At 32.0% G+C, this 12,113-nt stretch overlaps 1 protein-coding gene across 5 annotated transcripts in view; it reads right to left on the reverse strand.

The window, feature by feature from the left end:
- Positions 1–1,613: 1,613 nt before the first annotated feature.
- The window catches only part of LOC127731067 (bromodomain-containing protein 1-like), a 37,397-nt gene continuing 26,897 nt past the window's right edge, over positions 1,614–12,113 (reverse strand). For 3 of the 5 annotated variants that reach the window (XM_052239933.1, XM_052239923.1, XM_052239913.1), the window contains 3 exons: positions 8,911–9,017; positions 8,372–8,514; positions 1,614–3,573 (listed from right to left, as the gene is read on the reverse strand). In XM_052239933.1, the coding sequence (XP_052095893.1) occupies positions 3,375–3,573; positions 8,372–8,514; positions 8,911–9,017 (449 nt within the window). In that variant the 3' untranslated portion in view covers positions 1,614–3,374. Of the gene's footprint in view, positions 3,574–8,371; positions 8,515–8,910; positions 9,018–10,481; positions 11,335–12,113 lie in introns of those variants that run through there. The other 2 variants (XR_007995489.1, XR_007995485.1) reach the window with 1 other exon arrangement.

Below are 12,113 nucleotides of genomic sequence, written 5' to 3' on the forward strand. Positions count from 1 at the left end.
TGTGGCACCCGTCATGTTGATCATGTTAGTACAAACCAAGTGATAAGTCTAATTCGGTAGGTCACATTTGGGAAAAGGGGACAGGATTGTAGTTACATTAGGAACATATCCGCTATCATCTGAGAAACGATATTCCATACGGTCAACCAACTCGTGATGGCATCCGTAAATTTTACACAGGGATGATTTCAACTTCACCACTTGGAACTTTTGGTTTAATATCTTCCTTGTGAGCAGCAACCCTCTACCAAGAAAATCATGATAGGAAATACAAGCCCTGGAATATTGTATATACTGGGAGATATATACTCCGTATGCAGGCGCTGCTAAAATTGTTGCTACATAGAAATGGAAACTTCACAATTGGGAAGCTGAAGATCAGATCTTTTTTTCAAATTGTTTTGTTTTCAAATGACCCTCATGGTCAATTTCTAGATGTAAGTCAAGATATGAGGCAGACTTAATCTCAAGTTCAATGGGATAAATGCGTTCAACATAGTCACGAAATTTTGAATTATTTAGTGAGAGAATAATGCCTTTTTAGTTTTTAGTGTCGTTTGGTTGCTGTCTCATTGACAAATCTCCTTTTATTCACAATTGGAACATAAATAGAAATTTTGTAGAGTTCAAATTCCATAGTTACATTTTTGAACGCCTTCAATTTCAATCCCAACAATCTATCAGCCGGACAACAGAGAAGTATAGCAATTGCACATGGAACCAAAACCTGTCTTTCCATTTAGTATTGAAACAAATACATGGATGGATACCCCATATCCTTTGTTTTCTACAAATTTCAGAAAGCAAAAGACAGTCTTTAAGGAGTCAAACTCAACCACTGTCCATTGTCTAATAAAGCAGTCAAAACCCAGATGCGTGCTCAAGACTCAAAATGGTGCTTTCCTCGCGGCATTGGCTTGCTGACAGTGTAAAGAATATATTTCGGTGGTACAGCAGTAGCACAGATTCCGCACAACAAAATTAAAGCCATTTTCTTTAAACCATACGTCAAGCTTTTGAGCAATAAGAAAACAAAAAGCAGAACCTTTCAAATTAGAACGTGGTCTCAAAATTACAAAAAGAAAACAAACAGGTGGTGATGCAAGCCAGTCTGGCAATACATGTTCCGATGGGTCTACTACACAACAGACAGAAGACATTACTCAAACCAAATGCAGGTTCTAAAAAGTCGTACTGAAATCACTGAGTAACTTTGTTTCCTTGCAAGGGTCAAGAAATTGGGCATTGTCAACTTCAAAGGAGGGTTCAATCGGACATATCAACCTGATCCAACAACACGCAGACAGGTGATGGAACCCTTGTATGAATCACGTCTTCTGCCTGGTAATATTTGGTAAGAACTGGCCTTTTAAACATAATTATAATGTAGTAATACCAATATTTCACAAACTGCTTCATGGTTTAATTGGGATGAAACGGACAGGAATCTTATATAAGTATAATAGTCCCAGGTTAAAATTACCAATTAGCAGAGCTAAAGAGTTTTTTTAATTTGTTTGTTTGTTGATTTTTTCCTTCCTTTTTGGGGTTATAGGAAAGTGAGTGCTATTGTTAATTCACAAACAATACACACTGTTATAAATAAGCAATAAGAAATTGGAAGTTTATTTATTATGGTTGATACAACAGAGTATTTACAATGCTTATCATTTTCAAAAGATGGCAATGTATTACAAATAATTATGAAAGTAGAAATTTTATTATTTACTGTGAATTTTCAAAAAACATTGAGACAAATGAGATAAACAAAGTGTTGGCAGTAGGTTATGTTTTTTTAAGAATTCATAAAATTAATTAATGCAAAATAGTCCTTTTTATTATTATCACTTTGAAATACTACTATTATCTCAATAGATATATGGACTAAATTGCACACTTAAATTAATTCAACAATGTAACATTTATTCAAGTACCGGTAGCGACAAGCACAATATGTGAGTTTACAACATTTCCCAGTTTTTAATATATGTTTTAGTTAGCTTAGAATAAAAACATATCAAAAATTGCTTACATTTCCCATTTTGTTTTTAAACTGAAGTCACATCTACCCTGCTGCTTTTTATCAGTACAGTTTTCTATATCCAAAGTTTTTAAATATTCTTTTGTAACTGAATTCATTTTTTCCCTAAAGGATACTATCACAGTTAAGTTATCAGTATCACACGAGGACTAATTATTGATAAGTTAAATGAGAATAACATCTGTACAAAAATTGCATAAATAATAGCACTCTTGCAAAATTTCATCCAATATACAGATATTCAAATTTCTCAAAAACATAAACACATGAGTCTTTCCATACTGTACTATAAGTATGACAGTGTCAGCTTTCATAAAAAAAAAGAGTATTTAAACTTGACAATAAATATATACCATAAAATCTAACAGTATATAAAAACAAAGGCTTATATCACCCTGGTACCTAACAACACTAACATTAAAACATATACACATAGGAAACATCTCAACATTTAAAACAATTTAAAAGTTCAAACTCTTCAAAAATAACCACTTACACAATTTGTAACTTTTTGTATACAATTAATTATTTTAAGTATACAATCAAATAGTACGAAAGTCTTCAAAATTAAAAATTTTCCAATTTCTAAAAATTGTATCAACCTTCTAACATATGCTGCCATTCTGAAGATGCACAATGTTACTTAACAAAGTGGATTTTTGATTTTTTTTTTAACTGTTTTAAATATGCTGTGTAATTTTATATTTACCTAATAGTTTATAATAGAGCATTTGAATCTTGAGAACTATCAACTTTTTTTAAATTTCATAACTTATGTACTTATGTACCTGTGTACTTTCAGATTTAACTTTCAACAAACTGCTGAAATACAGTCAAAAGCTGTTTTACAACATACATGTATTTTTACACATATCTTTTCAGTGAGAGAATCTGTGAGACATTATGGAAAACATCTTTTACATGCACTGTTTTCCCTAAATATAAGAAGCAGGCTGATTTAACAAAGCAGAAGACAGGGCATTAATAGTGAAGTATTAAAAGTTTACTTTTATTAATTCACACTGTCAAAATCATGAAGTTGAAGGCTATTTACCAGCTTCTAAGGAAAACACTGACATGTTTTACAAAAAAATCACTTCCTACATATACTGCAGAAAATACTGCAAGTACAATCAACCTGCTTTTAATAAAAAAATATCCATCCTGGGATTTATGATAAATAAATGTAACTACAGGTTTTTATGCAGAAATTGAGACATTTCTAACACAGTTATCATTGAACAAGAAAATAATGATAGATAATTTATCTAAAAAAGTGAATGATTTGGTCAGTGAAAAGGTTAGGAACAGCAAGAGTAAGAAAATAGGGATTTCATTCAATTTCATCAATTTCTGAGTCTCCAGAGAGAGGGTTTGGTTCTCCTGTCACACTACACCGATGTAAAATAGCTTTCTCATAAGCCCGTTGCACAGCCTTCCTCACATTTGGTTTTCTGTTTTCTAATAACTTGGCTTTGTCTAAGCCAGAGTCTACACCTAAAGGTTCTAACTTGTTTCTTGGAAGCCACTGCCTAAAATTTAAAAAAAACATTAAATGATACAAGTCCACTAGCCATATAATTTTTATCCAATGGTTGTTTTAATGATTAAATCAGCATACTACAATCTTTTATTCCTTCTAGTGATGTTTAATTTCTAATTAGGCAAGGATTTTTAAAATAAGTTGGTTGAAGACAAGATTTTCAGACAAAAATAAAATTGTAGTATCATGTTTTTTTTATCCCTGCCGACCCTAAATAACATGCTTCGCCACAGCGCAGCCTGAATCGACAGCAGAGGTCTAACCCTGAACAGGTGGGGCAAGTTTGGACACAATATTCAAGCTTGATACTGTCTGAATTTGGATTGTGATCAAATTTTTTACATAATATAGGTTTCGACACAAAATAAATGTGGTCAAAGATCTTAATTTGAAATGGGACATTTGATTTACCTAGTATGGTCTGATATCCAAAATCTAACAACAAGGTTAAATTCAGCATATAAAAAAACACCAAAAATTTAATTTTAGTTGAAATCAAACAAAGCTTAATTTTGGACCCTTCAAACCTTAATATGGACTTATTTGAAAACAGGGTTAAAATAAATAAAATGCTCCGCTGGGCGCAGCTTGATACAGCACTGAATTTGGATTGTGATTAAATATTTGACACAGCATAGGTTTCTGACACAGAATGAATGTGGTCTAAGAACTTAAAATTTTTTAATTCACCTATTCAAACCATATCATTATTATTTGCTTTTATATATAAATCAGAAATAACCAATTTAAAATGGAAAATTAAAAAAAAAAAAAAAATCCCTCCCCCAAATTTTTTTGAACCCCCTTACAATTAATCACCCCCAGCCTTCCCTTTGTGGTATGGTACCTTGCAGTACAATTTCAGAGAGATCAATACACTTGAACACAAGTTATTGTCTGGATTCTAGAAAAATGCTTGTTTAAGGCCCCTTTTTGGCCCCATATTCCTAAACATTTAGGGCAATTACCAACAAACTCAAACCCAGCTTTCCCTTTGTGATATGGAACCTTGTAGTACAATTTCATAAAGATCCATACACTTACACACAAGTTATTGAAACTAGAAAAATGCTTGTTTTTTGCCCCTTTTTGGCCCCTAATTCCTAAAATTTTGAGGCAATTACCCCCAAAATCAATTCCAGCCTTCCCTTTGTGGTATGGTACCTTGCAGTACAATTTCAGAGAGATCCATACACTTGAACACAAGTTATTGTCTGGAAACTAGAAAAATGCTTATTTTTGGCCCCTAATCCCTAAACGTTTTGGGCAATTACCCCCAAACTCAATTCCAGCTTTCCCTTTGTGATATGGAATCTTGCAGTAATATTTCAGAAAGATCCATACACTTACACACAAGTTATTATCATGAAACTAGAAAAATGCTTGTTTTTTGCCCCTTTTTTGGCCCCTAATTCCTAAAATTTTGAGGCAATTACCCCCCAAATCAATCCCAGCATTCCCTTTGTGATATGGAACCTTGTGGTACAATGTCAGAGAGATCCATACACTAACACACAAGTTATGTCTGGAAGTTACAAAAATGCTTATTTTTGGCCCTTTTTTGGCCCCTAATTCCTTAACTGTTGGTACCATAACCCCCAAAATCAATCCCAACCTTCCTTTAGTGGTATTGAACCTTATGGTAAAGTTTCATAGAGATCCATTCACTTAAACTAAAGTTAGAGTGCGAAAACTTATGTGTCTTCGGACGACGATGCCGACGTCATACCAATATACGACCGCAAAATGTTTTTGCGGTCGTATAAAAATCAAAATGCACAATAAGATTCAGCATATCATAGAGCCGCAATAATTCAGTTTTTGATGAAATCTAATAAACTTTAATTTTGGATCCTTTGGACCTCAATGTAGACCAATTCAAAAATCGGGCCCAATATCCAAAATAGTAATACAAGGTTAGAACCCCAAAAATTAAAGACTTAAATTAATCCTATTGAAATTGGTTACAAGATTTGTATTTATTTTCAATTGAAGATTCTTACTATTGCGCAATACTGTGCTGTTGCACAATGCTTAGTTAATCTTTTATTTATATAGAGAATATCATATGGCTTTTTCAATATCACATCTGTATCAACCCGAAACACCAATATAATCCCAAGAGCTCTGCTTGAGGGATTATATTGGTTGAGGGTTGATACGGTGTGTGATATTGAAAAAGCCATATCATATTCACTTTATTATATACATATACCTCACGTAGATGTTTTTTATGTGACATGACGTCATACAGGTAAGGAGGTTTGAAATAACGTCATACAGATTATAGGTTTGACATGACGTCATACAGATTAGGGGTTTGATAAAGCCTTTGCAACAGTGACTGCAATCGATGACGTGACCTCATACAGATTAAAGGTGTGATAAAGCCTTTGCAACCGTGCTGATATCGATATCATCACGGGTGGCTGATACAGCACGCTTGCCAATGATTGTATTACACATACAATTTATCTGTATTTACTACTAAGTATAGAATAAAATAATTTACACACCCTGTTTGGTGTGTATCTCCTGTCATATCAGTATTTGTTGCTTTTATATGTAAATCAGAAATAATCAATGGAAAAATGGAAAAATTTTGGGAAAAAAAAACCAAAATATCATGAAAAAAAAAAATTCCCCCAAAATTTGTCCCCCCCCCAATTTTTTTTTGAAATTTTGAAGATATTTTCTTTTCAGGAAAAATGTACAATTTCAGCGAGTTCCATAAACTTTAACACAAGTTATTGTCCGGAAACTAGAAAAATGCTTGTTTTTGGCCCCCAATTCCTAAACTGTTGGTACCATAACCCCCAAAATCAATCCCAACCTTCCTTTTGTGGTATTTAACCTTATGGTAAAATTTCAAAAAGATCCATTCACTTAAACTAAAGTTAGAGTGCGAAAACCAATGTGTCTTCGGACAAGAACGCCGGACGACGACGACGCCGACGCCAACGTCATACCAATATACGACCACAAAATTTTTTTGCGGTCGTATAAAAATTTGTGATTACAGGTAATCCACTTATTGCCATCAGATGGGTCACTAATCCGTTAATTGACCATCATAATTATTTTTCCCAGTAAAATCAGTCAATCGGCATTACAATTTCAATATTTTTGAAACCACCACAATTTGCAGTTCGTTTATCGTAGTTTCGTCATTTGAACAATATTGTTTATCCCTGGACAGTTCTCATTTAAATTTCAATATTTACTCAAACAATCACAATTTGCAGTTTGTTTGTCGTAGTTTCGTCACATGAATAGTATTTTCGTCATATTTGATATCACTTTTCATCAAAAACTATCGGCAATTTCAATTAAAAAGATAGACCTTTATTCAAAACGTTCAGAAATATTTTCACGAGTCAAACAGGTGCTTTCTTTTCTATGTACTGTGCATGCACTCAAACGTAAAATACGAAATCAATTTGTATCAAATTAAAAGAGAGAGACAAATATATTTCTTACTAAGCAACTTAATTTAAATAAATGTGGATAGTGTCCACAGATGATACCCCGCTTGCATATCATATAGATATAAAGGGACATAACTGAAGAACGGTAAAAGTGACGCTACCCAAATTTGAACTTGATCTGAGTTTTGTGGTAATAAGCATTGTAAGTCTCATAACATTTGGTTGAGGCTAACTTAAGTAGAGAACAGAAACTAATTCAGCAATTTTTCTATTTGTAAAGGCACATAACTCAAGAACGGTTGTGTATAAGTTATTTAACATTTGGTTGAGACAAACTAAAGTTAGAGAACAGAAATGAATTCAGCAATTTTTATGTTTATAAAGGGACATACCTCAAGAACGGTAAAAGCGTCGCCACCAAATTTCCTACTTAATCTGTATTATGTAGTAATTAGCATTGTGTATAAGTTTCATAACATTTGGTTGAGGCAAACTAAAGTTAGAAAACGGAAACAAAAAATTTGTACTTGATCTTAGTTTTGTGGTAATGAATATTGTGTATAGGTTTCATAATTAATGCTTGGTTGGGGCAAACTTAAGTTACAGAATGGAAACTAAAAATTTTGCAATCTTTCGATTTATAAGTTAGCCTCAACCAAATGTTATGAGACTTACAATGCTTATTACCACAAAATAATGGTTAAAGTGACACTACCCAAATTCAACTTGATCTGTGTTTTATCATTGGAAGTCAAAATTAAACATTGCATTGTATAAAGCATTGATTTAAGATGATTCAACTATAATCATGGACAAAGGAAGATAACTCCAATTTTAAAAATTACTTGATTTTTAGAAAAAAATAAAAATTTTGCAATTTTTCCATTTGTAAAGGGGCATTACTCTAGAACGGTAAAAGTGAAGCCACCAAAATTCAAACTTGATATGTGTTTTGTGGTAATAAGCATTCAGTATAAGATTCATAACATTTGGTTGAGGCAAACTAAAGTTAGAGAACGGAAACCAATTTTTGGAAGAACGTACGTACGTACAGACGGACAAGGGTAAAACTTAATGCCCCCTCCGCTATGGCCTCATCATTGACCATACAGACCTGTCCAAAACAGAAAGAGCTACTTTAGGTTACAGAGGACAACCAAAAGGTATGTAATAACTGTTGAAATACACAATAAAGTCAACTATATTAATGTTTTATCAATTCTCTCATTCTGCTCTCCACAGACCAACTCAAACTGATAGTTTCCAATAGTACCTACTATGTACCTTGTGTTATGTTGACAGTTTGCCATCTTATCATATACCATCCTGTGTGTTATGCAGTGTTATATAGTTACCTACCATGTACGTTTTGTATCAAAGAAGAGGATGAGGTAGACATGTTCATCATATTTTCTCTGAAGAAGTAAAACATCCTCTGGTGGGACTGGAATAGGAACTCCATTATGGAAATAACCAGTCTTAGGCATTTTGGGATTTATTATCTGTTAAAAAAACATAAGTAGAGATCAGGATTAAATCAATATCACAGCAACCCTACAACACAAAACCTTATAAGGCCACAGCAACATATAAATTTTCCTAACTTTAGACAGGTGTGCAATCTTTCTGTGAAGATATGAGTTGAAAACTGCACAATATGGTACCATCTTATGTACATTTTACTGAAAAATGATTAAGTTCTAAAGTCTGGAAAAAATGGGAAAATTCCTCAAACAATTCCATAATAGCAGGGATTTGGGTTGAAAACTGTAGGAGGAGTCGATTAGACAAATAAATTAACCACTTTTCCCCACCTGCCTCCCAAAATCAACATACTTACTTTTAGCTGGTTTTTGTTTTTTCAAACAAAGCCAAAAAAATATTTGAAAATAACTTACAAGAGCAGGGTACCATGGGTAGCCTCTACATTTTGCCCAAACCAAATCAAGAGGCTCTAATGGTATCAGTTCTTCTGAATCACAGCTTGTACTTCTTCTTGCCCTTCCTGAAGAAAAAAATAATTATTAAGAAAATGGAAATGAATTTATTTTACCAAATCCTAATATCAAACAAATAAAGAGTCCTAATACTTCAGTCTAGATTATAATGGTATCCTTTGAAGATAGATATTTCCAACTATTGTCTTGTCATCAACAGAATGAGGAACAAAGAAAAAATCAAAGTGACATTCTTCTGGTACTTCCAAAACAACTTCCTGCATCACACTTGAAATAATAGCATAGCTAACCAGCTCTCACCTGCAGTATACGAGTACAATTACTACTTAAGCACTGAAATGGAACAGTACTGGTTTAATACAATTTCTGAAAAGACAAGTGAAAACCTTTAAACAACTATCAAGGTAAAAACATAATCTTAAAGGTTACATAAAATTTGCATTATGCATCTTTATACAGTGATTGATGGTCTGAATGCAAGAAAAAAGTAATTTCCAGGGAGACAACCTCTGAAACATGTGACTGCTACTACAAAGATACAAAACATACTTAGATTACTGGAGTTACAGGTTGATCACATGTAAAATCATTAGCAAGTCATGCAATAAATATCGTTACTGTATTAACATTTAACATGCAATAACATGCTGTTATGCAATTTCTTATTGCATTGGAAACATACAAATGAATGACAGGGTATTTTTGTTAATATTTATACAACAGAAATCAAGGAAATCAAACATGTTGCAGTAATTTAATATGCCTTATCGGCAAGTACTTCTGAATTTGACAGGCTACATGTATGCAAATTTCCATCTTGTTATTGCTAGCAAGTGGGCAATTTCTTTTTTCTAACCCTGAGAATTTGCATTACATGTTTGAGTTTTGAAGTTCTGATGCATGGTCATATACTATAAATTTAGAAATTATTGTTTGCATTTATCATTGTTACAAAAATGTGAGATTATTCCATACAATTCCAGGAAATCCTGCTGCATACAAATAGTTCAATCAAAATTTAAAACATAACTTTTGATTAATGTGATAGAAATTCTCTCACAAATGTCACAATAATAAAAAGTAGCATAAATTTCCATTTTACAATATATTGATGAAATGAGTGCTTGTAATGATCTATGCATTTGATGACCTTTCTTTTCAATAAATGATAATAATAATTTGTCAGAATTCATGGACTTCCTATTTAAAAATTCTATATTTATAATAACTAAAAGTTTCATATTATTTTCAGAATTTTTATTTGGAAATAGGATATAAAAACATCAACAATAAAAAATGTCAGCTACACTGTACAGTAAAATAACTGCTTTCAAATAATCTGTATTTTTGTATTCAACTTAAAACCATCTTTCTCTCTCTTAAATATAAATAATTAGTACAGAATATTTTAATACTTTGATCAACAAAGTTCAATTAAAAAGTTTAAAACCCACAACAAACAAAACACAAGCTAACAACCTGAGTAAAAGCATGCCAAAGTATGTCTATACCTATCTCATTTCTGTCATCACGGAGACATTCCAACATTTCTGTAACGCTGTTGATTTTATGTCTCAATACATAAGTTGATTCACAGTGCTTCATTTCTGTTTCTTGTGCAGATTTATTTCTTTTTTGCTGGACCATAGGCATGACAGAAGAAATTTTTGCCACATGACTTCGATTTATTCTAACAAAAGGTTCAGATGAATTCACAACTTTTTTAATTTTATTGTTTTTCAGACACAAGTTCTTATCATCCGAAAGAAAAATTTCTGCATATTCTGCTTCACAAGCAAGCTTAACATGCTGGCTGGTTCTATTTGTGCATGCAGGGAAAGTTAAACATTCATGCAAGCTAGATTCACCAACTGCCTTTGAAGCTGAGGTTATAATGGTTGCTACAATTAGTACCACACAAGGAGAAATACATTCAACAATTTTAATCACTGCTTTTATCAAATGAAACAAATTAATTCAAACATTATAAAAAGAACATCAACAAAGATAAATAAAAATATTTCTCCCTGAATTTATATTATAAAATATACATTTGCAAAGCAGTGATTTCCCATTTACAAAGAAAACATCCAAGTTTGGGTGCTCTGATTTTAATATTCATACATAAATTTTTTATATAAAAAAAAAACAGCACCAAATAAGCCATTTTATAATAAATGACACAAAACTGATTGCACAAATGACAAGAGCACTAACAAGGAGATTTTCTTATTGAAGGATCAGCCAGCTTGCTCATAGAAAATATCACTTTTATTAAATTTCTATCAAACATTTTGCTGGCATAAATTTCGGATTATTTGATATCTTCTGGTAACAGCTGTCTATCACTAGCTTGGGAAAGCACTGCAAGGAGAAAATGAAACAAGGTGCTGGTTATCAATATACATAGTCATTGTGTTAGCAATCATATACACATATGGTTTCTATACTAATTCAAAAACTAAAAGGATATATAAATAACCATAATGATTTGTAATGTCAACAATTTCTAGCAAAGGAAGTAAATAAACTCCTAATTATCAGAAATTCTTCCAAAAAAATTAACTCCAAATTGGAACAAATAGTAAAATTGACAGAAAATTTGGTATTTTGTTTGACTTGAAGACCAATCTAAGTTACCAGTCAAATTTGCAAACTAACTGACCTAGCTTTTAACCTTGTTTATGTTTTATCTTTTGAATTAAAAACAATCCTTTACCTAATTTAAAGAAACAATTTGTATTTCTATCTGAAAACTTTACACAGAATCATTGAGGTTATATTATAACTCATTCAGTATATTAGGACACACATGATATTATGTTACTAAATTCATGCAATGTATTGTAAGTGTAAATGTTATATATTTATACACATCATCATTTCATATTTAATCAGCAATATTAGGCACATACATATACATATATATTCCACAAAAAAACCTTGATTAATTATTTTAATCTATTTATCTGTATAATTTCAGTTTAAAAATATGAGTTGTATTTAAAAAAAAAACTAGAGACTCTAAAGAGTCTGTGTTGCTCACCTAGGTCTATGTGCATCTTGAACAATGGTTACTCTCCATCTTTGTGGACTAGATTTCATGACAAAAATCTCTTCTTTGTTGATCCTGTCTTGCTGAT

Source organism: Mytilus californianus, unplaced genomic scaffold (genome assembly GCF_021869535.1).
Source record: "Mytilus californianus isolate M0D057914Y unplaced genomic scaffold, xbMytCali1.0.p SCAF_1, whole genome shotgun sequence".
In the NCBI taxonomy this organism is placed as follows: Eukaryota; Metazoa; Mollusca; class Bivalvia; order Mytilida; family Mytilidae; genus Mytilus; species Mytilus californianus.